The sequence below is a fragment of the Mchenga conophoros genome, linkage group LG19 (genome assembly GCF_057382185.1).
Source record: "Mchenga conophoros isolate Kocher_MC1m ecotype Shallow Benthic linkage group LG19, M_conophoros_male_GT1.1, whole genome shotgun sequence".
NCBI classification, from domain to species: Eukaryota; Metazoa; Chordata; class Actinopteri; order Cichliformes; family Cichlidae; genus Mchenga; species Mchenga conophoros.
Window position 1 is genome coordinate 9,756,872 of NC_140544.1, and position 27,672 is coordinate 9,784,543.

The 27,672-nt window shown below is 45.2% G+C and overlaps 1 protein-coding gene and 1 long non-coding RNA gene across 11 annotated transcripts in view; one reads left to right on the forward strand and one right to left on the reverse strand.

Moving 5' to 3' along the window:
• Positions 1-27,672, forward strand: part of myt1lb (myelin transcription factor 1-like, b) — a 105,805-nt gene that overhangs the window by 43,889 nt on the left and 34,244 nt on the right. For 9 of the 10 annotated variants that reach the window (XM_085256402.1, XM_085256400.1, XM_085256405.1 and 6 more), the window contains exon 5: positions 20,886-21,355. The exons of the other annotated variant lie outside the window; for it this stretch is intronic. In XM_085256402.1, coding sequence (XP_085112528.1) covers positions 20,886-21,355 — 470 coding nt within the window. The remainder of the gene's footprint in view (positions 1-20,885; positions 21,356-27,672) is intronic. 10 annotated transcript variants of the gene reach the window in all.
• On the reverse strand, positions 7,678-8,964 carry LOC146551740 (uncharacterized). The gene is made up of 2 exons (XR_014890054.1): positions 8,863-8,964; positions 7,678-7,972 (listed from the first exon to the last, which is right to left on the reverse strand). It is a non-coding gene; the product is annotated as an uncharacterized LOC146551740 (long non-coding RNA).

A 27,672-nucleotide genomic window follows, 5' to 3' on the forward strand; every position in this document is an offset into this window, starting at 1 on the left:
CACTGTGCTGCTGCCTGCAGATAGTAATTAATCAGGGGATCGATGGGAAGCCTATCTCCAGGCTGAGGCGTCTATAATGTCGATAATGCTGCTCGATGGCCTCTCTCCCCGGAGAGCTGATAGTCTTCAGGGCGAACACGCTTGACACGGGCCGTTCGGCTCTGCGTATGTGTGTTTAAAATCCTATTCAGCATGGACACTATATGATCACAGTTACAAATGCAGTGAGAGACAAATATAGTGCTGCGTAAAGAAATTAATATGAAAAACTAATAATTTCTAAGATGAAAACTGTTGATTTATGTGAAAAAATCCCCAAAACCAACACAAACCTTTTTGACCTGATTTTACTGATAATACTTTAAAGGCTGATTTTACATAATTTTCCATTCTTTCTTTTTAAAATATTCATACTTTTTAATATTTATCTACACATTAGTTTATATCCCGATCTGCTGTCCTTTGTTATTATATCATTGTTAGAGAATTGTTATAAAAAACAGAAACAAACTTGATTTAAAACCATAAAAATCTATGAATTCAATATATTTTAAGAACCGCTCCAGGTTTAATACGGCTGATCCATAAATAAATGTGTTTGGGTAAATGCTTTTATTGGACCAAGATCGAGTGCATTAAGTGTCTAGGTAATGTTATCAATATCAGGCTTGCATATGGTAAATGGACCTGAGTGACATTCACATGGCCCATGTTTCTAATAATCAGCGGATGTGCAGTAATCCCTGAACAGATTGTCACGGTTTTTTCTACTTTTAGATCGAGGTGATGTCATAGACAGGGGATATTCTTAATATGGTCAGCTTGTGCAAAGAAGCCCCACCCACCTTTGTTTAGGAGGGGCAGCCAATCAGAAGAAAGTTGCTAAAACAGCTTGTTTCATACAGAGGACGATCTGAGGAGCTGCACCGGTGTGACGTACAAAAGGATTATTTTGGACTGTGAATCATGCAAAGCTGCTGTAATGGAGTGACAATAAAGATGTTAAGGTTAAAAGAGAAGAAAAGATCCACTTTGGTGAATAACTGGCATGATAAATACAGCAGCAGCTGTGCTGTAGGGCACATTTCATCCACTCAGATTAACTTTATTTAAGTCGCTTTCATAGATTATACAGAATGTAAATCATTTGAGGCAGTGGGATCTCAGGTCTCAGCCGCAGTACACCAGTGGGGTCTCTGACTTTTCAGTGGCTTTTCAGTCACCATCAACTGGCACAGTAATCATAGATGTGCAGGATGGCTAATTGAAGTCAGAGTGCAGCAGAAAGGCACGCATATAGAGCATAATTCAGATTCATGTGGGAAGAAGCTGTTTAGAGAGGGTGCTTTCAGCATGCGGCCATTGCAGCTGCCTTCATCTGTGCGCAGCTAAAGCAGCAAAGACACTGAAGGAAAAGGCATCCTTTCACGTTTAAAGCTCCAATTACATGGATGAATTTCTTTTATGAAAGAAAAAAGCAAAGGTGGCTTTAAGAGAGGACCCCGTCTCCATAAAGCTCACCGTGAGATAGACGGGGAGGCGAGTTTGTGCAGACGGGAAAGCTCACAGCATAAACATTCGCTCCACATCTCCTCTGTCATTTGCATATTTACAGTCTGCCATGCTAATCATGTTTATTGGGGTGTATAAGAACTGCGCATGGGCTCGACGGCGGAGGACAGCTTTCTGCCGGAGACTGTGAGATATAAAAATTACCCCCAGCCCCCCCATTTTTGAAATAAATGGTTCCTCCTGCGGTAATCCAATTTCAAAAAGACAAAAAGAGCCATCTTACATAACTAGGACAGCACAGGCTTCTGCTAATTATGGTGTTAAGAATTCCCCTGATTTCAAACAAAGGCCAAGATTCGTGCAGATATTTTTATGTTGTGTTCAGTTCTTCATCCAAAAATGGAACTGAAGCTGCAAAATCCTGAGAAACTCAGTGCAAAAAATATAAATACATCAAGGAAATCAAATCCAGATTTGCTCGATTTCACTTTGAACACAGAGATTTCTGCTGTCAGTCCCTCTGTGCTTTATCTCTGAAGTGTTGAGAACAGTTAAGTAAGGAGGATAACGGCTAAAGCTCCTCATTTTTCCCCTGTCAGACTCCTGCTCCCTCACAAAAGAGATGAGGTGGTCACCGCCTGGCCGAGGACGAGGGCTTTAGATCGTCAGCGTTAGAGCTGAAACGAGGCCAAACAGGAAGCGATTGACACGGCACAGATCCACTCTCCTCTCTTTGTCTCACCCACACGTCTCCCTCGTCCTTATAGCTCCACCATAGGCTGCGTTACACTGACCCACCCTTTTTTGCTCGGGGTCGTCGCTCCGAGCCGCCCACGGGCTCGAGCCCCTGCAGCCATTCTGCACATCGCCGCGGGGCTGACGGGCGCCGCTGCATCGATCCAAGAGCAGCAAGAATGGAAGTCTTTTCTTTCACCGCTCGTGGTTTTATAACACACCAAGGCACGCTGTGCACAGAAGATAATTAAAGACAGCTAAAATAAACATGGAGATATCACTTCATCAGCATGCCCGACTCTCCTTCCTCCTCTTCCCCTTCCTAACACTCTATCCTTTCCTGCCTCCTTCCCTGCCTTCCTTCCTCCCTCCCTTGCCCCCTCCCTTTTCTCTCTGGCAGAGCTAATTCCCTCTTCAGATGGTGCGGCTCTCATTTGCATACTTATCAAAGTGTTTGGACTATCCGACAGAAGCTGTAGGAAGGTGGGGTCATTAATATGTTAATTAGCCCCTTCGCTCCATCCTTTTTCTCCCCCCGCCTTTTAGATGCTGGCGCACCATCCGTATCCTCCACCTCTCTCAGCCTTTGAATGTTTGAATACCCTCAGAGGCCCTGCAAATACCATAAGACTCTGCAGACATGCACACACAGGGCTTAGGTTCACAACGACGTATAGAGAGTGCGTTTGCATGCATGCAGACAAATACACATCGGTGCTGTTGGATTAGCAACGTTTGAGTTTTGCATAGGAAATTTTAGCACCGTGTAATGATGTGGTTACAAAATTTAGCAAATATTATCAATCTTTGCCGTCAAGACAAGTTTGTCTATCTCAGTCACGGTGATGTCTGAATTTTAAGTAAGTGGAAGATGATATGTTTTCTTTTCATTATTATCAAACACAAAATTAAAGACAAATGTAAAATATATGTCTAAAGTAAGACTCTATTATTATTATTAGCACTCTGAGCTAACTATTTCCTAAAGAAAACACTGAGTGTTAATGCTAAGCCAAGCTTAGAAGTAACAATCAAGCCACTGAGTTGACTTGGAGGCGGTTCTGGTTGATATTCCCACCTGACCTGCTCAGAATCAGCTCATTTTAATTTTTAGCATTTTTAACACAATATATGCAAAATTTACCTTGATACAATGAATAATTTCTGAGGTCCTTGAGTGTTTTTAATTTTTTTAAATCTTTGAAGGTCCCTGTACGGCACTTAATCTGGGATGATTGGGGGCTTGTCCGGGATCTTTGAACCCTGTCTGGTTTGTTGAAATGAAATTGTATTTGTTTTTCTGCGTGCACACTTGAAGTGGCTTTGGTTTTTAGTTTTGTGAATAATATTCTTTGGAGTGTCTTGTAGGTTTTGATCTGTGTTTTAGATTGATTTGCTGTTTGAGAGCTCCTTTGAGTGATTCATAATCAGTATTTCTACTTAGGCATGTTTGAGAACCTGGGCGCACATTGCCTTGGAAGCATTTCACTTGTTGGTTACCTTTTGGTTCTTGTGGAATCGAGTTCCCAGTCCCACCATCTGCTCGGGTTAAGTCTGTAGGTGTATGTTGTGGTGTGTTAATGTTGGTCCTGGTTTATTTCTTATTTCAGACCAGCATAAGCAAACCTGTTCTGGTTGTCATTGCATTTGTGGAAGCCTGTACTCCCAGTTATACTGACTGACATGAATAGACACGGTGTATTAAAAATCCCGAAAGTTCTGAAGTACAGTTTAATAATTGTATTCCCATGGCACTGTCACATTTATTTAAAAAATCACTTCATCAGGGAGCTAAACAGATTTCAAACAAACAACGAATCACCTAACTTGTAGACTGTGAAGGAGGCCAAACTGGTTTCCTATGAGCTCAAAATATTTGTCGTATTGAAATAAAAAACCAAGTCCCATCAGTCCATCTATTTGTATTTATCACGTGTTTGTATAGAAATACAGGCTTATTGGGCTTGTTGCTATCAGGCACCATGACTTTCAACCCGGAGACTGTGCTTTGAGTATCATCTCTGATCAATTTCAACTCAACCGCTCCATAAAGCATCATTTATTCTGGGTCGAGAGTGCCCTCTATGGAGCAGAAAGTCCAGACAGTGGGAGTTCCCCTTTGCAGGTATAGCAGTCATACACTGCGTATGAAATATAGATGAAGCCGCCACAATGTTGCTTCGTAAAATCCTGTTTTGAGTGTTCTGGCTGTTGCCATCTTAGCTTTTTGAAGACCTTCCGGTCCTTTTTGACTGTAATGGGATCATAATTTCCTAAATGAACATCATGTCATATTCAATAAGACTAGAAATAAACCATAAATGCATCAGGAGTCTTTAATGTTTACTGAGCTCACAGATCCATGAGCAGCAGGTTCGTTTTATACAATCTGACGAGTCATCCCTGCTGGACATTGGCTTCAGTTTTCAGACTCTGAAGTGTCACATACCCAAACCCTAACCCGGCTTTTAATTACACTCTGTGGCAGAAATAGGTTGTAATGGTAGCCCACCTCTGAGGCTGAAGCTCGTGTAAAGCTTCACTCTGAGTGCAGTGCCAGCCTTCAGCAGGACGCCGTTAATGAAGAATATGTCCTGTACATAAAGGTTGGAGGTCAGAAGTGGAGTCATTCAGCAGCAGCAGCAGGACACCTTGTTAACTCAGACTTATCTGCTCACGAGCAGAGGTTAACGGGTCTGTTCTAACAAGGTTTCTATGGTTAGTCAACACTGATACAGGTGACTGAAGAAGATGCTGGCAGTAATTAAAAATGACAAGGGGAAGTTATCAGCAAATGTTGGCGCAAGGCATCTTGGGAATTGCTGTCCTTGATGCTATTTAAACTCTGTGGTTTGAGCACTAGAATCCACATAATCGTAGCGTTTATTCAGCCGTACGCTGGCAAACAAAGGCATGTGGTTCCTGAACGCGAGGCTTGGAAATAAATCAACATTTTTGTGTGGAAACAGAAAGGTAAGCAGCAGCAGAGACAGACTGTTACAACATCCTGCTCAACGGATTTGATTTCAGCTTTTCAAGGACTTGAACAAACAGGATTCACTGAACGCACTCACTTTAGGGAGACTTTCTTTCATGCTTTCACCTCTGGCTTCTGCCATTGTTTTCACAGAGATACCTGCAGTAAATTGGGCATAAACATCAAGAAGTGTTGTTTTCCAGCCCTCGTTCTTTTAAACGTTCTCGTAGAACAGGCCGTTTTGATATTGATGAGCGAAGAATGAGGACGGTAGGAAGGGAAAGGCAAAGAGATTAGGCGAAACAAAAGGTGAGATGAGAGAGCGCTCACCTTGTTCTAAGCAGCAATAAAAGCCTCGCTAATCCACCTGGCCTTGCCTCTGAGGACATATTTCTCTGTGTGCCAAACGGAGAGGGTGTTCAATTCAACCCACACAGGGCAGACTTAATAATTACTCTCGCTTTGAACGCAATTTCCTGGCTGTGGGGAATGATTGACAGATTGTATCCATGGTGTCAGGGGGGCCAGCCACGCCCACCCTGACTAAGGTAGAAATTAGAGAGCAGCAGGAGCTAAATTACACCTTAGCAGAGACCTCTGGCAGGAGGACAGGAGGGGAAGCATGATGAATGAGAAAAAGATCAGAACGGAAAGGTAGCGGGTGAGTCGCGTGGGAGCACGGAGATGATTGGAGGAATGGCTCGGAAATACATTTGAGGCACACGCACGCACACACACGGATGCTGGTAGACACACAAAGGCTCGCGCTGAGGTAATGGGTCTGCAGTACTATTGGAGTGCAAAGGGAGAGACACTTAAATGCCATCTCTGCAGTTGGGATGCTATTTACTCCCTCTCCCTTGCACACAGCCGTCTCTGCTCTCTCCACTATGTCATGCTCTCAAAGCACTCAGACTGATATGAGAGCAGCGAGCGGCCGGCAGAGTGGCACAATGAGTCTTCGGGTATCTACAGTGGAGGAGCTCAACAACAGCAGGAAGTGCACAGAAAGAGTGACGGATCGCTGCAAAGCAGAGAATAAATCTGCAGCGTCCCTCTGAAGAACCTCATTTACTCGTAACGTAGAGAAAAGACCCAAAGAATGATCTGCTTCCACAAATATCCTCTTCCTTTGTGATTAAAAACACATCGGTTATCACGAGCACTTCAAAAGTGAGACGTTCCTTCGTTGCCTCCAGCAGTTTGTGGGCTGATTTCTAAGTGAAGGACGAATTGAATGAAGCCTGTTTTCCCACCAGGAATTTGATTTCCAGGTGAAAACCACAGCCAAACATTGAACGTCCAATATTTGAAGGGCGGGGTTAATGACTTTCACTGTCCATTTGCAGGCGCTCTAATACAGGCTCGAGGTCAGCTGTTTCATCCAACCTCCCAAACTGTCCGACCTGATTATTTCATTATGAACTACGACCGTGATGAAAATAAGCAAAGCAAAATGAAATGCTAACCTGATGTGTTACACTAAAGCAGAACAGTACTGACTTTGTCCTGCACTAAATCAATGACTTCTCTGTAGTAATAGTCAGTAGCAGTACAGGCCAATCAGACAGCAAGCTGCAGCTGTTCAACCCCGTCACACCAAAACTGTCCCTGAGTAACATCTGGAAACTACTCAGCCTCATCTTGTCTCACTGTTTGACACATTTTGTTATGTAGGCCGTCTGAAAATAGCCTACAAGCTGCTGAATCTACAATGTGAAATTCTCTAACAGGAAATTCTAAGTTACAAATACCCACCTTAACCATAATATTTAGATTCAGCTAATTGGACTTTCTCATGGTTTGTCACGTATCGTGTCACGCTGTCATCTACGTTGGACGCAGTTCAACCAGGAAACTTGAGTTGTGAGTGGTTGATTTCTGCGCTCGCTAGCAGAGTACTGTGGTCGTAGTTTGCTTGGAAGATGCAGACTTGTCTGCAAACACTTGCTGAGTGGCAGCGAAACACCAAAAAGTCACGCAAACTGAAAATGAGACAGTTCGCCTTCAAAATAAAAGCTTTTCAGAGTTTCACTTGAGATCGTTAATTTTTGTGTACAAATTCCATGCAAACTGGTGGTGACCACGGCAACCGTAGCTGCCAAAGGAAAGAGGTTTTTGCCAAATGGGTGGAGAATAGAAACTGGTGACCACTGTTTGGCAGGCAGTTGCAGAGCAGTCTTTGGACAGGTTACATGGTTAGTGACAAGTTCTGGGTTTTGAGCCATAAGTGACCATATTTGGATCAGAGGGTGGAGTCCTACTTTCAGCTCCATTCACAGATACTAATCTAATCAGTCCGCAGTAACATCCAGACAAAAATTCACTCAGCGAAACTGGAGCTCGGACTTGTTGGACCATCTCTCAGTATAATTAGCTGCACAGCAGCCATGTTAGTCAGATATTATATTGGTCAGATGCTTTAAAAATACTCCAAAAGGAACAAACCAGTGTTTGTATGTAGACCTGTTTATTTCTGCTGTAAGGTTGGACATTTTAACATGGGAGTCTACAGGGACTGATTATATTTGAAAGACAGCTTCAAGTGGCCATTAGAGGAACTGCAGCTTCACTTTTCACCCCCAGAGGTTGCTGCTTTGTGCCAAACCACTTATTCCTCCTGATGGGCTGATGGTCCACTAGGAGTCAGATGGTGTACTGTAGGTTTACCTCTATCTGGGTAAAGTGCTTCCATCCTGGCTTTAAGGACCCTCGACTGGAGCAGAGCCTTCAGAACAGGCTCTTCACCTGAAGAAAGAGAGGGGACAGAGGCGAGGGGCAGCTCACTGACACACATTCGCATCCACATCTACATCGGCACTCTTAATGCGATCACACACGCACACGCACAACCTACTTCACATGTAGAGCAGCATTCCCAGCTGAGTGCCGCTCTCCAACCTGGCAATTTGAGCGGAAAGAGAATCCAGCTAAAGTACACAGGGCGTCATGCTGATTTCACAACAGGGGGGTTGAATGGCAGAATGGCCTCACTACAGCCCTCGTTACTGATCCGGCAAGATCCGACTCATCTGTTTCAATAGCACTCTATCATTTGCACTTATGTGTGCATGCACAAGTGGAGGCAGATTGCACGAGTCCAAATTGTTCACTGGAAATGCTGCTTCTATGTGACGCAGGACCAATTTCACGCAGTCAAACCTGCACGCCACGAGCGAGCGACGAGCACACGGAAACGCGTACCCACAGCAACATCTGACGGGGATGTTTTTGGGTGACATTTAGTTTCTAGGTTGCACAAGATGCTTGTATAAATGAATCATGAGTGAATCTGTGAGGTGTGAATAATAGATGGGAGGAGAGGTAAAAACAAAGGAGTGCTGTTATTATTTGTTAATAAGACACTCTGGAGCATCACTAACTAGATCTCATTACCTCCGTAGTCACAGGCATGTATACACACACATTTTCCCACACACCACATGCCAAACTCATGCACAAGTCTCTCATCCTGCATGACTATTTTTACCTGTGAAGCCTGCCGTTGCCTAGCGCTCTGTAATTACAGCCCACACTCCACCAATGAGTGATTAGAAGCAATGATGGATGGGTTAACGCTGTCACCTTAGGATGCCATGGTGCTGAGCTAATTATACGAGCGTACACGTGTCACATACCTGATAGCCCTCTCAGCCTTCTGCCATAACTCTGGAACAGGTGCGATAAAGGTGGACGATGTGTCTCCTGTTAATCTGCAGATAAGGCATGATGAAGTAACGCCGCAGCTGATTAATAGATCTCCGTGGCTCCTAAATGAGTTCCTTTGGTGTCACTTGGCACTTTAAATTTGCCTCATCAAACATCTGCTCCTGCGGCGTTACCATTTGTAGGCGGCCACGAGTTTTCCACTTAAAGCCAGCGCCCTGATTTCATCATCATCATCATCATCATCATCCTGTGTGAAAACACTGCCAAAATATATTTGGAGATTTTCACAATTTCAGTTTTTCTTTTCACCGCCTGAAAAGCTATGGATTTCCTGTCATATATGGACTTTCTGTCTCTGCATAGACAATGTCTGTGCAGGATGGAGATGGAGCGCGCGCCTACTTATACATGCAAAGTGTGTGCGTGCAGACGGGGGATGTGAGGGGTTGCGTTTATGATTGCCACGACTGCAGCTGGGGCTGTGGGCTGAGTAATTGCCTGTCTTGGTAGGGGGAGCGTGGTAGCGAGCTAAAAGTCAAGTGCTCTCTTCCTGCTGTAGACCTCATTTGGATTCCACATAGCTAGCTAGCAAGCTAACGCCAGCCTTGGGCCTGTATTATTCATAGCTTGACAGATAGCGCTCACTAAAAGCATTGGAAGTGGGCCAGGTGGTGATGGAGCGACAGGGGAAGCAGCAACACTGCACCTCGCTCTCTGCCTGGCAGGAAGAGAAACAGATATGGAAATTGAAGATACAATGGAGCAGCAGAGAGATGAGCAGCTTTAACAGAAACAGGGAAATGCTAAGTGGGATCGGTACAGAGATGAAGAGAGTGAAGAGGTGAAGAGGGGACGAAAGGAATCAGACAGAATTATCTGAAGGCCGCGTGAAGCTAAAGGACAGTGCAACTACAAGACATTAAAGCAAAGATAGAAGACGAGCGAGCTCACCGCAAAATGGAGAGAAGACAGAAGCAGAGTGACTGTGAAGAGAGAACGAGGCAGCCATCCACCCCCGCCAAGCTCAGGAACCCCTCTGCCTCCATGTGCAGAACCAGATAAGGTCGCATTAATCAGAATCTGCCACTTCCCCTTCCAAAAAAACACCGTCTCTGCCATCAGCCCCCCTCTGTGATGTATCTGTCACCGAAACAGAAATTTCCATATTTAATGGGAAAGCTTTATATCACCAAAAAGACAGTGTGGGCTGAGGGTGAAAGAACAGAGTCGGTCGGATCTGTCAGCTCTGTCATTAGCTTCTACACTTTAGACTTCATGTGGAGCCTCGGGGTTCATTCGGTTTGGCTCCGACGCAATTGTTATCATTCCCGCAGTATGATGACGGAGCCGGTCAGACATCGGTCGCTGTCACGTGCAACCAGAGGAACTATGGTGTAAACAGCGCATTATAAGGTTACTATTTCCTGTTCCTGTGCCTATTGCACGTCAGAGCAGTGAGTCCTTTTTCACTCAGTGAACTCCTTCATGTGAAAATGTGCCCGTTTTAATTCATTTTAAACTAGATTTGATTCAGCTTTACGCTTACTTCACCAGTTAGTATATATTTAGTTTACCACATGTGAACAGTCACAACCCTTTACTGCTCCATTTAACAGCTATTCACTTTGTTAAATCACCATTTTCAAAGGTTCAGTCAATATGTTTTAGCTAACTATTCCACTATTATTAGCTGTTAGCTATTCTTCTAGCAGGCAGTGTTCCAGTCTCTGGAAGCAGGATGAACTCCGCTTGACATCAAGTCACTGAAACAGGTGAACATAGTTGACTGTACAAAGTGTGACCATTATTGTCTTAATCCCCCGTAGATATGAACAGTTAGCCATGTCACAGAGCTCAAAGCCTTTTAACTCTGCTGTGGCTTTATTGCTATTAATATATTTGAAGGAAAACCTCATTAACAGCTGTTTTTATCTTAGCCACAACAAGCATATGACTTTGTGGAATTTGGTGCATCATTGGAAATTAAATACTTTATACACTTTTTAAAATTCGATCAGCCTTAAACATCTGCAGCAGTAATATTGATCCATGTAACACTGGTGTGGGACATTTGTAGAATAATTACTATTATTATAATCATATTATTACTACTACTATTAATAATTGCTTTTACTTTGAATGCGTTATGTGCAGTTTGCCAATAATGCAGTTTTTTATGCAGGGAGGTGTTTTCATCGTGTTTTATTTGCTCCATATCAGTCTGATATGATTCTTTAATTGTGCAGAAATGTGAGGATGCAGCTGAAAATGATGAGACAGGATTATTAAGTTGTTTTAATTCTGGTCATTTTTATGTTGTTGAAAATTGGAGGAAGATGGGAGGGGCTTAAATCATAATGTTAGCTGGTTGTTTCAGTCATCTAGTGTTGGTCAACAGTTATGACTGATATTAGCAGCACTACTTTTAGCGAGTTCACCATTTCTGTCACTTTTTACATGAGTGCATTTTGGCTGTTTCCACTGTGTATCCTTTACTTTTAGGCAGCTTTCAGCTCTTCATGTTTACTCAGTTGTTAAACTGTAATTTCTCGTTTTGTGAGATAAGTTGAATTTATCAGCCTAGGATACTGCAGACGTACCCCCTGGGGTATTGGTAGGCCTAAATTCCTGTGTGAGAGAATAACTGTGCATTTTTCTGCTGTCTGTTGTTTCCTTGTATGAACCTTTAATGCATTTTAAAAAAGCCTTTGAAAGCATTTCAAAGCCAGGGCTGCTAAATGTACAGTGGCACACACATGCGACTTCCTTTTTGATGACATTTGTTTATTCCCCCTTATTTGCCTCCTGTGCATATTATGACAAGCCTGCAGACTACCTTTCTGACATCACCCGGCGTCAGATAAACAGGTGGTGTTTATGCTTTTTTCATCCTCTTTTTTCTTCTTTTTTAATAACCGCATCCCTGAGGAAAGACATCAAAGGGAATAACAGATCATGTGCGATGAGCGCGGAGCGTGCCAGGGGGACATGATGGGCATGAAGAGGGGAGGCGGGGGGCAGGCAGCTGCTCAGGGCCAGCTTCAGGCCCGGGCACATCCTGACCCCTAACCCCTGAACCCACCACCAGCCCTCCCTTCCCCCCCGCCTGCCTCCTCTGGCCAGCCTTTCCCTTAGAGCAGCTGCCAACTAAATTACATCAATGTCAAAAAGCCCTCCTCCTCCTCCACTGCTGGAGAGACAGGGCTTAGTAAACATGGCACAGAGTGGGAATCACAATGAAACACACAAAGGGCAGACGCTTTATTCTGAACGCCAGTATTCGGTAAAAGATAAGGCTGGTGTTTCTTGTTATTGTCGACAAATCTCACGAAAAGAGCGAAAGCAGCCGTGCGTCGGTGCATCCATACGTTCTCTGTTCTCCAGCTGCTCCGTGGCTCTCAGCAGAAAGTCTGCTGGTTCCTGCTGGAGATGGAAATCTGGAGAAATGGGACATGAAGATGTGCACTTTGATTTAAAAAGACAGCTTCGTGCTGCAGGTTTTAGCAGTATATCCAGTATAAGGAACAAATCTGCTCATCCGAATAAATGGGCTAACCACGAGAAGGAGCTCCTTTCCAAAATGGCAGATAGGCCAGCAGCTAACTCACCGGCTTCCCTGTGCGCTCCTCTGAGTTGAGGGTGATTGATTGAAGTCATTACGCTTGTGGAGAGACTCCTTACCTGGCTAATCCAGGAGTGATTTTAGCTGCAGCATGACAGATAGCCACATTACACCCCCTGATTCTGCTGCCCGATGAGCTCCCTGCCTCCAGCTCTGCTGGAACATTATGCAGAGTAGCTTGTACGATAAACACAGATCAATAATCGACCAAATCTCCGACCTCGGAGTTAATTCAGGGGCCTCGAAACACAAATACTTCATGATATATGATAAATACTGCATTTGTGCTCAGAGTATTTAGTTATTTACTCACAATGAGGTACACAGTAAGTGAAAATCACATGTCATTGTAGTTATTTCAGCTTCAGTCCAAAAGACTTTTTAAGCAATTTAAATGTTCACAGCGAGGAAAACCCGACAGTTGTGCTAAAGTCACGGCGCGCTGCAGTCACCTCCATGCTTTGTTGTAGGCTGGTCACAGAGCTGATGTTAGATATTAATTTTCATCTGTTCAGATTTATACAAATGGTCAAAATCACCCACACGAACATCATCGACGACCAACAGGAGCTCTTCTGTTTCCCCACAGAGCTTCTGCAGCATCTTCTTTTTCTTTTCGTTTTTCCAGAACGAACCACAGCAGACACAAAAGCTGCTTCTGCTTCTGAATTTCCACCAGAAGCATGAAGGGAAATCATCTTAAAGGGACTTTAGCTGCAAAAAGTGACCCCGTAAGATCCTATATCTCTGCAAAATCCTCTACTCTCTGATTAAAAACTGACTCTTGGCTGTCTTTAGATGTCTTCCAGTGTGTGGTAGGCATTAGTTTAACGTAACCCAACAGGACAAAGAACAACCATTGCAGCTCTGAAGCTATAAATTTCCTCCTTCGACTCTTTCGGCATTTCATGTGGTACAACGAGAAAAACCCTGGCCCGTCTTGTCCCATCACAGCCCCATAAAAGCTCCATAATAAAGACACGGAGATGCTCCTCGCTCAAGCGTGGTGCTCAGGCTGATAAGACGAAAGGACTCAGTGCACCATCTCCCAGTAGAGAATCATGGCCTTAAACTTGGAGGTGCAAATGTTTGGACCAGCTGCTTCACACTCGACCGCATGCAGATGGACACACCATGATGCAGAAAGCATCTGTCCATGAAGACCACAAACAGGACTGTGGACAAGTAGCAAACACCCACCCAGAGCCAAACAGCCACTGAAAGCATGCTTGACTTTGGGTCAAGGACACAGATTTATGTCACAAACCTGACCAAAGTTGAATCTACATGTAATGCAGTCAGATCAACGCTGCATAGCTATCGACCCAAACTGTATTAGCAGTGTCCAGGAAAAAGAAAAGAAGTCCAGCTGCCTCCGTGACCTGGATGACTGAGCACCGTGCACACACATGTACCAGGAGATGTTAGCGTATGAGACCACGGCAATGACACTGAGCATTTTAGGAATGAGGGCGACTGCAGGGAGATGTTGCTCAGCACACGTGAGGCTGATTTCTCGCCACTGTTGTGCGTCTCAGCCGAGCTGAGCTCCCGGGCTCTCGCCAGGCTCGGGATAAAGGAGGAGACTCGACAGGCAGCGGGGAGTAAGGACACCAGCCAAGGCTCGGATAAAATCAAGAGCAAGAGTTAACGGCAAGAGTCGAGGCAGAGCAAGTGGAGTATTTGACTAAAAGTTGGGTTTAGTAGCTGCAGGCTGCACGTTAGAGCTGCAGCAGCGAGCAGACATGAGCAGAGAGTCTTTGGGGGCCCGCTGCCTCTCAGCCTCTCCACCGCCGCGCCCGCTGTCTGAAATCATTTAAATTACCGGCTGAAGAAACGGGGACTGTGGCATGTTAATGCTTCCTGGAGAAACGAAACACGAAAAGATTACAGTTAAATGATGCTTTCATTATTAACGCGTGTGCGTAAATCCAAGTGGACATGGAACCGCAACACCTACAAACATCATGTAAGTTTCCCTGACAGTGAGGATTATTCCAAGACCGCTGCTCCGAAGTAATTTTTCACGAGCTTTAGGACAGTCTGACAGTTATTCTGCTGAATCTGTGTGTGTGTGTTGGGGTGTGAATGGGTGATAGCAGCTGATATCCAAGCTGGAGCCAGAAAACGCCCCAAATTGCAGCGTCTGCCATGCGCTGAGCCTCCTGCACCGAGACGCTGCCTTTTGTTCTCGGCTGCTCGCGGGAGAAGCCTGACAGCTCTGAAATGATCCTCTCTCCTCTTTCACACTCTCACACACACACACAACTCTTCTTCTCATTTCAACTCTGCTGCCATAGATTCCCCATATTTCTGCACACACACAGAAGACTGGAGGACATGCATGCAAACATGCACAGAAACATACATTCTCCCTCTGCCTCCCTCCTATAGCCTCCCATTTTGCTCCCCCATTTGCTCTGCCTCCCTCTCATTTTTCCTTTCTCCTCGCTGGCTGGCGGTGAGGATGGTGAATCCCTCATGGATTTCTGGAGGGTATCACCATGGAGACAGGGCTCTGCCACACATGTCTATAGATCCTCCTGCTGGATAGGGAGCACAGTTAGAGGTGGTGCATTCCCTCCATCTCTGCTGTGCTCTGTGGAGGCAGACAGAGAGGCTGCGAAGAATGAGAAAATGGGAAAGGAGGTGGAAATATGGGAGGAAATCCACGGAGCTGAGTGTTTCTTTAACGGTTCTCAAACGATACTGAACATCAAGAACATTCTATGCTGCTCTTTAAAGGGCTCTGCGTGACGTTAAGAGAACATCTACATGTTAGTTCCTTTACATTACATTTAGTGTGTTTCAGGTTCCCACGTGGTTCCTCATTGGCCCTTTGGGAACATTTTGTTCAGGACTTCATAAGAATCTTCTTCTAGCTATTGGAAATGCTCAGTGCAGCACTACACACAAGACATGTGGGACCTACAAAGAACGTTCCCTCATGGTTCCCCACTGGTCCAGGTCGGTCCTATGCAGACGTTCCCTGTAGAGTTTAAAAGGGAATTCTGTTTTTCCTGTTTTAAACTACATGGATGACATTTGGGATGTTTAGAGAATATTCCAAGTGGTTCCATGAGAACAATAACGTACTGAGCATGTGCACATATGAGGCTCAGCTGTTCTTATTTAAACTTTCCAGTTGTTTTGTTTGTTAGTCTCAACGTAACATGGATGGTGAATTTGGGATGTTCAGGCGGTGTTCCCACATGGATCCATCATTCCCATGAGAGCGGTCAGGAAAGGGTGTTCAAAAACTTCCATATTAAATTTCTTTATTGGTGACATTACACAGAGGACATCAGCATATGTTTCCACGTTGGACACGTGAGAACATCTCAAACATTCGCATATGGCTCCAAGTCGGTCTCATGAAATCGTTCTTATGTGACATTTGTTTCGATAATGTTCCTGTATGGTTCCTGATGGGTGACGCTGAGAGGTTTCGAGGACTTAATCAGGATGTTCACATATGGATCTAAGCTGCTCGTTTAATGTGCGTTTAAGAGGATGTCCAGTTCTGTTTATTCATGGGTCACATGACAGCGTAACACAGAGGACACCTTCAGGATGGACGCCTGTTGGTAAAATAAGAAAATCCCTTTGAGAAGTCAAGAACATTTAATATTGTCTCAGTACAACGCTGCAGTGTCAAAGGTCAGCTATGTGCACATGAAAACAAAAAAGTCCCCACTTTTAGATGATGCTGCATGTGTTTGTTTTTTTTGTGCAGGATTACACAGGAGAAATTTGGGAGCATTTAAAAGACCTGATGGGGTCTGAGTTTGTGCTTATTTCATGAACAACGAGGGGACAGTCAAGTTTTTCTCGGGATTTTCAGGGAACCAGTCTTAAAGTTCCCTTTCAGGTTCCCCAGGATGTTTGGAGAACCTTTAGTTCTGCTCACGATGCGGAGGCAGACACTCAGTGGACTTTTGGACGTTCTAGAAATATTTAGGAGACGTTCCCTTTCCACAGAGTGTCTGCATCGAGCAACTTCACAATTTAGACTCCCGGGATGTTTTGGGAATGTTTGCTGGCAGAATGGATGTTGCCTAATGTTCCAGAAAATTCCCAATCACAGTGCTGTGTTCTTTAAAGAACAGTGGGATGACAGACATCAAAAGTGTTCGTCCCTGTAGGTCACGACACTGAAGTTCGGTAACCTTTTTAGAACCTTCTGTGACTCTAAATGAGGATGAAGGATGCTGACCTGTAATGTTATTCTAAAATATGAGCCGAGAAAGGAGCCGGGGTGAAAACAGACAGAGAGATTTGAGGTGGGAATGTTTGGTGACAAGAGGAGATGACGAGGGAGAGAGGGAAAAAGCAGCAGCAGCTGCCTCATCCGTGCGTCACGGAGACAAATAGTGTGTGATGCTAATGACTGGCTAAAGCTTTTGCCCCTGCTGCGAACAGCCGCTAATATGACTGCTAATAAAGGCACCGTGGAACGCTGTCGCATTCCAGCAGTCGCTCAACTGTCACCCAAAATTAGCCAAACAGGAGCTCTCCCTCTCCTGCCGCCACCCTCCCCCCCGCCTCACATTAAATCGCAGGGAATGGGGCCCTCTCCGTATCCAAAAGGTTTCTTTTCTGCATTAAAAGGCCACTTGTTCACACTGTAATAGAATTTGTTCCATCTTCTAATGCCAAGGATGCCCACTCCATGAAATATGAAGTGGTCTTTTTGTGATCTGAGGCTCTTTTCTTCTTTGATTACTACCTCTCGTACGGCTCACTCTTCTTGGAGGACTTTGTGATGCTGCCGGGGGGACAAAAGCAAAAGCAAACTCAGGATGGTGCAGTATTTTCTCATCGCCTTCCTTTGTCTGCACAGTGACTGCAGAATTTCTTTTTAATTATTTCTGGAATTTTAATTGCCAAGTGAAGCGAGTGGGATGCAGTGCCTGTGATGACGAACGTCGCAGCCAAGGTCACACAGCGATGGAGCCAGGGAACGTGGGATGGCCGAGCTGCGGAGGCTTCCTGTGGCTTAGTCATCGTAGGGCAAACAAACCTTTCACCGTGTCACAACGAGCTGACGGCTCAGGGACGAGAGGACACCTGAGAGCCGGGCGCTCTGTATGCAGCGCTCCTCAACGGCAGCGTGATTAAAAGTCATTTACATAAGAATCTGTGTGGCTGCTCTCAGCGAGCCGGAGCTCTTTAATGGCATCCAAATGTCTGTTGGACCGTAGGCGGAACTTTCAGCAGCGTCAGGTTTTAAAGCTTGTTCACGCTCTGCTAAAAGGCATCCCTGTTTGTACAAGCCTGACCCGAAATAATGAAGCGCACTCGACTCCTTTTAAAACTACAATGAAAAATACACAAGCCAGCAGTTATTATTTGCTATCCATTAGCTGATGTTGCAGAGCAATTATAGCAATTCAACAGCATTGTTTTGATTCAGGTGTAGTCACATTAATACCTGTCAGCCACTGAGCCGGCGCTGAATGCTTGACAGCAAACACCAAGTCAAATGTGCTCCGTGCAGCATTTTCAGGTATTAAACGCTTTTTTATTGCCAATTTGTGAACACAGGATAACGCAGTCTAAAATACGAGACATTGCCCAACTTTTGTTTGTCTGAAAATCCAGGAGATAAAAGGCTCACGCTCGTTCCCCGAGAGCCTCGCTGCAGTGCTTCCCAACACTGAGCGACGCTGGCTAACGTAAGCTTAGCAATAGAGCCGACTAATCAGGACGTCACCAAACGACCGCAGCAGACTCCACAAAAACCAACACTGGTAGCTTCAGAGGCTTCAGATGAATACAGAGAGCTAGCTAAAGCCTCGGTCACTCAGGCCTGAGCACTGACTGATAGCCGCCACTTGCTAGGGGAAAATGAACCAACTGGCTGCAACTGGTTCCTGGTGGTACCTGTGAAATAGATGGTGAGACTCCGATAATGCAAGCCTAGAGACCAGTCAGTAATCCCATGGTAACCACCAGTCGCTAGGGAAAAATATATATTCCCTGCCTGGTTGCTGGAGGTGAAATAGGCTGCAAATCCTCTGCTGTCGTCGCCTGTAGTTTTCTAAAAAAACGCTGTGAAAACATTGATGCAAACTGGAAACAGTGACCATTTACCTTCAAAGTAAAAGATGCACCTATTGAAAATGTTTAGTGTCAGCGGTGACGCTAGACTTTTACTTTGAAGGAGAACATCTCAGTTTCTGGTTTGCGTTGCACTTTTTCGAGCTTCACTTCAACTCAGAGAGCACGAGTCAAGTGTTTGCAGATCAGTCTGCATCTTCCATGCAAAATGTGCATGTCAGCAGCGGCAGTGTGTGAGCAACCAAAGCAATAACATCGAGGGTTTTGGTGCTGCACACTCTTTGCAACCCAGTTCACTTGGCAACAGCCAGCGACCTCAAGCAACCACTCACCAACCACTCATCAACCACTCACCAACCACTCACCAACCATTCACCAACCACTCACCAACCATTCACCAACCACTCACCAACCATTCACCAACCATTCACCAACCACTCACCAACCACTCACCAACCATTCACCAACCACTCACCAACCATTCACCAATCAGAGGCGTATGTGACTGAGGCCTCAGCCCATCTGCTGTGTTTTGGGGAGGGGTGGCGCTGCTGTCAGGGGCGCTGCTTTGAGTGGATAAGGTGGGCACTTGTAGTTTCAGCATGTCAAAGGCTGCTTTGTTGTGTCTACACTGACACTTGGGCAAACAGTTTTTATGCTCTCTCAGCTGCAGGACAACATACATGACATAGAGAACACGCAGGCCGACGGTATCCTGCACACGGTGCTGCACTGGTCGCCTGCAGGACTACTTCACTGCTAAAATAAAGGTGGAACTGCAGGACTAGAAGACAGAGGGAGGGAGGAGGGGTGAGGTGTTTATCTGCTTTTCACACCGTTCCCCCACTCCCCCCACTCCTCCCACTCACCTATCCCCCCCTCCTGCCAGCCCGCCTGCCTTGGCAGCCGCTAACCTGCTGGGACCGGCCCTTGATTTATTTGGAGAGGGCGCTGGAACAGAGGGGCTGGGATGAGTGGCATTTTAATGTGCTTTTGAGATGTTTGGTCACAAGCACTATTGATCACTGTGCTGCAGCACGCCACCGCCCCCTCCCTCACTGTCCTGCAGACCTTCTCGCTGCCCTGGGGGAGAGGTTGTCAAGCAGGGAATGAGTTTCCATGTGGGCTTAGATTAATGAAATGAGCCCCCTGGTTGCGGGGGGTGCAGGGGGTCAGACCATTAAGGAATTTCAGGGCTGGGCGAGATTGAGCCTGCCAGCTGACTGACTGATGGGCGAAAGAAAGAAAGAGAGAGCACAAGGGAGAGGATATTGGATGAAGCAGAGGAAGAGAGGAAACAAAAAGGGGTACCTGAGACCGTCTGACCACTGCGATGAGTTTTTCCCAGCACAAAAGTAGCTCACAGTGACTAACAGTTGCCATTTTCTCCCCTCGCGTGCCGCCTGTGCCATTTGTTCACATCAGGTCCCACTCTAAGTAGCGCAGAACCTGGGGAAACATCCAGAGGTTGTAAAAATGGGAGCCAGGGATATTTCACAGCCGAGTGAACATGCCCAAAGCGTGTTTAGCTCTCGCACTCGGGCCTGGACAGGGGGTTTATTTGATGGCCAAAACACTCAGCAGAACTCATCATAATTCTGATTGTGTGGTGCTTTTGTTCTAACGTGCCAAATGTGCGTGCGCAGCCACGACACACACAAACGGTCGCACACACGGGCGGCTCGGGGGGCCCGGTAGGAGTCGGGACTCTCTGAGGTTTGATGAATCAAATGGATTAAGCCCCTGTGATCAATAGCCGGGGCAAATACACAGATTATCAGATTATCAGATTAGGATCTGTCCCCCTGCTGCCGGGGGGAGCCGGAGAATACATTAAAACCCGAGGTGCCTCGGCAAGATTCAATTAATCAGGCTACAGGTTGTCTGTTTCCCCTTACAGTCAATTCCAGACAGGCAGATGTGTTTTGCTTCACTTGGGAACAAGGACATATCAGTTTGGAACAAAGTGTTTGCAGGGCATGCACAGTGATTTTCTCCTGCCGGAAGAGCAAACTGATGGTACCTGAATATCAATGAATGTGGAAACTAAACCAGATCTTCTGCTTTTTGTTTCCCTGCACAGATAGAGAGTCGACATCTTTGCGTTTTGTTGTTTATCAGTTAATGAGTGCGTGTCTAATTAAGGCCGTTTGGGCAAAGTTTGATCTTCTGAATATTTCTTTGCTCCTGAGCGATGTACTATATAACCACAGCGTCGCAGCACAGGCCCCGGCACAAACCAGAGTGAACGTTTATGGGCAGGTGGTGCTAACGGCTAACGGCTGCCCTCTTATCTCTCCTCTGCAGTGTGTACGGCTGCCCTCTGGCCAAGAAGAGGAAGAGCATAGACAGACAAACCTTGGAAACATCCCCAAAGAGGAGCACCTACCTTGATGACATGGACAACTCCACAATGGAGGAGTGCTACGAGACGGACGGAACCGAGGAGATGGATGACCGGGAGGAAGAGGAGGAGGAAGGAGCTGTAGAGGATGAGGAGGAGGAGGGGGAAGTGGAGGAGGAGGAAGAGGAGGAGGTAGAAGCCTACATGGACTACAATGTAGAGCAAATGGAGCACGAGGACGGGGAGGTGGAGACAGGGGATGGAGAGGGGGAAGAGGAAGCAGAGGAGGAGGAGGTAGAGGTGGAGCAGGAAGAAGAAGAGGAGGGTGATGAAGGAAGGGTGGTGGAGGCAGAAGAGGAGGAGGAGGAAGGAGTAGAAGAGGTGGATTATGAAGACGGAGAGGAGGAGGAAGGAGAGCAGAATCAAGGGCAAGGTGAGAGCACCGTCATTTCCACCTGTTATTGTTATTGATGATTAATTATTGATATAACGTGTTAGGCATAATGGGTAAGAGTACCTTCAGTGAAGAGTTTAAAGGCACGTTTTAATGCCACTTTCCACTGAAGCAGCGGCTGTGCAGGTCCAGCCGGCCCCACAGGCAGCAGCTTACTGCTGCACAACAACTCCCATCGTTGTGTTTGAGGTGGGAGGTTGTGCCAGTTCTCATTTTCACACACACTGCCTCAGAGGAGGTGAGTCCTCTGACTCCATGGAGAATGACATTTTGGTCTGGTTCTGTGCATTTCCACCCCTAAAACACTGGTGCCAGTACTGCTGTTAGTGGATATGGGAGGGGTGACTGGAAGAAACTCATCAGTGATTCACAGATGCAGCCCACAGACTCTGTCCTCCATGACATAAAGTATCCAAACAGTTATCAAGCCTGTCAAAATGTAGGCTAGTTCGTCTGGTTATAGAAACGTTGTCACAGTGGAAACACACCCTGCAGCAGCGGCCCCCCAGCCTTTTTTGCCCCACAGATGGTTTAATGTCACGCAATATTTTCACGACCGGCCTTTAAGGTGTTGCGGATAAACACAACAAAATAAAACAATATGACCGAGACAAAAACTGTGGTATTTGGTAAATATAATAGTAAACATGAATTCACTGTGTAATTGTGTAGCTTTATTAGCAGCGTCCTTCTGAAATGCACCAACAACACTGACAGTAACATCCTCCTCTCTGCCCCTCCTCTCTTCCCCTGTCAGGTCGCTATGGTAACGCGTAAATATTTATTTCAAAATAAGACGAACAACTACAACACAGGAAACTGAATTAACGATAAAAACCCTGAAAACCATAAATTTCACACCCGTGAGTTGGTACCAAACGACTCAGGGGCCGGTCTGTGGCCCAGGGGGTTGGGGACCACAGAAGCGCACCCAGGTCCAGTGGACACGGTGCCTGATCTAGAACTGGTTCCATGTATTTCTGCCTCAAAAAGACCAGCGCCAGGCCCAAACAGCTGGAACACGTTTGCTCGGCTCAAAGCTGGAACCGAGGTTACGCATGTAACCAAAAGTCAGTGGCGAATGAAAGGGCAGCTAGTAACTTCACCAGTGACTGCCAGATGCAGCTCACGGATGTTAGTCACCATTTCTTCCCATGGAATTTGCAGGAAATTCTGGTGCTAATGCTACAAACCTGTAGCAAAAATAGCCATCAACAGGTGAGACAGGTAACAAAGCATGTGTTTGAATAAATAACGTTTTAGTGTCTCTGCATTAATTGGAAGGTTAAAATTTCACTCAGCACAAAGGCTGATCATGGCAGGAAGATTATAAACGAATGCAGGCACTGTGTTCCCATCATTGCCATGTTGGTTATTTTGAACTATGCCTAATGAGCTATAGGGAGCATAGGCATTAAAGTGACCTGCAGCATACCCACCTTTATTGTTCCTTTTTTCCACTCAGTTAAGACATAAACTACAAAATAAGCATCGTGTTTTACTCAGTAAGACTTTAAACCAGCGACTGAGACCAGAAACGTATCAGAGCAGTGTTTATTGAGCTGAGATGTGAGGCCGGCAGCAGGCTCGCTTTCATGTAGACTTCTATACAGGGAGTGCAGAATTATTAGGCAAATGAGTATTTTGTCCACATCATCCTCTTCATGCATGTTGTCTTACTCCAAGCTGTATAGGCTTGAAAGCCTACTACCAATTAAGCATATTAGGTGATGTGCATCTCTGTAATGAGAAGGGGTGTGGTCTAATGACATCAACACCCTATATCAGGTGTGCATAATTATTAGGCAACGTCCTTTCCTTTGGCAAAATGGGTCAAAAGAAGGACTTGACAGGCTCAGAAAAGTCAAAAATAGTGAGATATCTTGCAGAGGGATGCAGCAGTCTCAAAATTGCAAAGCTTCTGAAGCGTGATCATCGAACAATCAAGCGTTTCATTCAAAATAGTCAACAGGGTCGCAAGAAGCGTGTGGAAAAACCAAGGCGCCAAATAACTGCCCATGAACTGATAAAAGTCAAGCGTACAGCTGCCAAGATGCCACTTGCCACCAGTTTGGCCATATTTCAGAGCTGCAACATCACTGGAGTGCCCAAAAGCACAAGGTGTGCAATACTCAGAGGCATGGCCAAGGTAAGAAAGGCTGAAAGACGACCACCACTGAACAAGACACACAAGCTGAAACGTCAAGACTGGGCCAAGAAATATCTCAAGACTGGTTTTTCTAAGGTTTTATGGACTGATGAAATGAGAGTGAGTCTTGATGGGCCAGATGGATGGGCCCGTGGCTGGATTGGTAAAGGGCAGAGAGCTCCAGTCCGACTCAGACGCCAGCAAGGTGGAGGTGGAGTACTGGTTTGGGCTGGTATCATCAAAGATGAGCTTGTGGGGCCTTTTCAGGTCGAGGATGGAGTCAAGCTCAACTCCCAGTCCTACTGCCAGTTTCTGGAAGACACCTTCTTCAAGCAGTGGTACAGGAAGAAGTCTGCATCCTTCAAGAAAAACATGATTTTCATGCAGGACAATGCTCCATCACACGCGTCCAAGTACTCCACAGCGTGGCTGGCAAGAAAGGGTATAAAAGAAGAAAAACTAATGACATGGCCACCTTGCTCACCTGATCTGAACCCCATTGAGAACCTGTGGTCCATCATCAAATGTGAGATTTACAAGGAGAGAAAACAGTACACCTCTCTGAACAGTGTCTGGGAGGCTGTGGTTGCTGCTGCACACAATGTTGATGGTGAACAGATCAAAACACTGACAGAATCCATGGATGGCAGGCTTTTGAGTGTCCTTGCAAAGAAAGGTGGCTATATTGGTCGCTGATTTATTTTTGTTTTGTTTTTGAATGTCAGAAATGTATATTTGTGAATGTGGAGATGTTATATTGGTTTCACTGGTAAAAATAAATAATTGAAATGGGTATATATTTGTTTTTTGTTAAGTTGCCTAATAATTCTGCACTCCCTGTACAGTCGGACAAGCCGCCCTCTGCTGGCCGTCAGAAAGAATGCAGGTGAAGATGCTGTCTTTGCATTTCATCTCAAAAGCTGAAAAAGCTGTTTAAAATCCAACCAGTGCACAACTGTGTTGAGTTTGTGGAGGATAAATTGTTCCTGAATCATGGTGAACATCTCAAGAAGTGCTGTGAAAGCCAGACTAGCAGCGGTTGCTGTGCTCAGCTAACCAAATTCACTGCCAAACACAGAAATAAGAGTATATTAGTTGGGTAACAGTTTATATTTTCTACTCATAAAAATGGCTCCATTTGCTGTTTCTATTGCTTTTAGTGCAGCACTTGTTCTGTTTGCGGTTTTTAGGGGTGGGCGATATAAACGATATACGATAGAAACTATATAAATTTGGCCAACGATAGAGATTTTGACTATACCGCTCTACCGCGATAGGGCATGTTAATGATGCCATCAAGCTGCGCCTGTTTTGGTCAAAAGCATCGCCAAAAACTGCGCTTCCTCCACTTCCGTAACATTGATTCATTAATGTTGAATTCTCTCGCAGCTGCTCTATTCCCATGTTGTTGCAGTATATTAATAACTAACCTCGTATTGTGGATGAATAATCTCAGTTGTTCTCCTGACTGAAGTTTGGCCCGTGTACAGCATCCTGCTATGCGACTGCATTTGTCCCTGACCACCAGAATCCCTCACGTTAACTTTTATCGAGTGGAAAAAAAGTTGGCGTTCATCCTTCAGCTTCACTGTGCTAATGTTATGCTAACATAGCTGTGTCGCTAGCAATCACGTAGCACAACATTATATACCAGGTAGTCCAACTTCAGTAACCCTGCAAACGCCACTGCTGTTTAGTTTTCTGTCTTCATTTATGTTGGTAGTGGTAGCAGAGCTGTACGTTTTATTAGTTTCAAAAATCTCAGTCAGAACATGCTATGAAATGTTTAGGTGTAAACGAGCGAGCTAACTTCCTGCAAACTTCCTGTTAACTTCTAACTCTGTTAAATTTAATAAATCCTGTTTTCATCGATGCCTGGATGTTAAACTTAATTGTTACACCCGGTAAAGCAGCAAAGCTGATGATTTTATTAAAGACTAAAGAATTTAGACCGTTTTTAACTCTCAGTGTTCGTTTGACTTTGGGACCTGAAGCAGACGGAGTTTTGCACCCAGATTACTCCGTGAAGCTCCTCACTACGGCAGCCGTAATGCTCTGACAATCCATCAAGCAGTGCGGCTTACCAAAGTTGTACTAAAACATTTTTTAACAGATTTCTGCAGCCAAAATCGGTTCGAGGTCAGTAAGCACAACCAGAATTCATACATAAGGCACACTCTCGATTTTTGAGAAAATTAAAGGATTTTAAGTGTCCCTTATAGTGTGGAAAATACGTTATACAGAAGAAAAGAATATATCGCGATATATATCGTTACCGCACGTGCTTCAAATTATACCGCGATATGGATTTTAGGCCATATCGCCCAGCCCTAGCTGTGATGTCGTAGTGTTGGCCCGGTACAGGTGAAGGTCCAATGCAGACCTCTGCATTGGAATAAGAGATGTGCACCGACAGGCTGATCCACACAGCCTGTTGTTCCTACAGTGATTAGTTATTTCTCTAATATGCTTTGTTAATGTCATTCATTCATTTGCACATTTTCCTTGCATATTATTTTCAGAGCCTTTACTGCAGCTGCTCTGAGACCAAATTATCTGTTGGTTTATTGATTTTTTTTTTCAGAGAGCTCCTTTTTTAAAAAAAATAATAATATTAATTGCTTCTTCTAATTATGGATAAATGATCTAAATTGATGGAGTCGCCTTTTTTCAGTTATTCCCCATTGAAATTGTTTGACCTTCATCGTTAGGACAGAGGCTAAAAGGAACTAAATCATGTTAAATTACTCAAACGGCAGCCAGATTATTTTGGAAAACGATTATTTTCTCGTTTGAAAAGCTTCTGAGCTCCAGGTTCAGCTGAATGTTGCCTTTCATTTGGATAAAATACAAAAACAGCGCCCCTGGTTTGGGACTGGGATTTGAGAAACTCCTGCCCCATATGTTATCTCGTCTCCCCCCCGCCTGGCGTGCCCAACACCAGATCTGGCAGGTTTCTCTCCAGCAGATTCAGCTTTGCACCCCCGCATCACGATTGGACCTGACAGTGCCTTCAAGTCCAATTAAGAGTGAAGCTCAGAGAGAGGAGTGTGTTAACCCTGCTTGGCGCGCAGCTCTACCCACCCAACGTGTTGATGTGGCATCTCGGCAGCCATGTGAAAACATCTCTGCAGACTGGTGTTCATTAGAGCCCACAGCCAAGGTCTTATCCTTAACAATGAGACTGCGGACTGTTGCCACCGCCTCGTCAGCCTGTCAGCAGCCTCTCCCTCGCGCTCTGTGGCTACTGCCTGATTACCATGTATTTTTGATAAGTGCTTTGCATGCTGCCGTGTGCTGTTGTTGCCAAACCCTTCTTTATAATCATCATGATTTTTATTGGCGTGGAAGGACTTCCTGCATTTACGTCTGCAGAAGGAAAGCAGAAACCTCTTTCCGTCGCTGGGCAAATACGGGCGCTGTTCTGGAGCGTCACCCAACACCACTACTCTGTTTCCCGTTTAATCTCTTTAACCCTTTTGTGCACCTTGATTGCTCTTCAGACTGTTTCCATGCAATCAAAAATGAAACCTCTGGTGCAGAATAAGAAGCCTTGCACTGTCAAAGGCCGGTCATTCGTGACTGCTCCCTCTTCTTGCTCCGAAGCGGTGATACTGTGCTGCTCTCGTTAGCTCGTAAGTGTGTTTGCGCAGGGAAAGCAGTGTATGTGTAGAAAGTCATGGTTACCTCTCACCTTTACTTGACGTCTAAAATCCAGAATGAACCAGTCACCATTTTGTGGCTGTGATTGCAGTCACCGGGTTTTAGGCTGTTGGTCTGAAACGAGGTGAGCAAAGACGTTTGGACATAAATCCATCAGCTAAAAACATCCAGCATCATCACGCCAAACGCAGGATCTCAGTGATGGAGATATCAACGTCATGCAACCATTGTAGAAGTTGTTTACAGCTGATTTCACGTAGTCTTCATAAAAACTGTTAGTAGGTTCTTCAAGTTGCACAGTTGATGCATAATGTTTTCCTTTTGACCCCCCAATGTATGAAAATGTAGATCTCATCCTTTGTAGCTCCTTGGAAAAAAAAACTAAATTCATATCATTGTTTTGATTACAATTAAGTCTTTGAACCCAGCAGTAGTATTTCATCACTAATGAAACAGTCTGCATCACTAATTACATGCTTTTTCC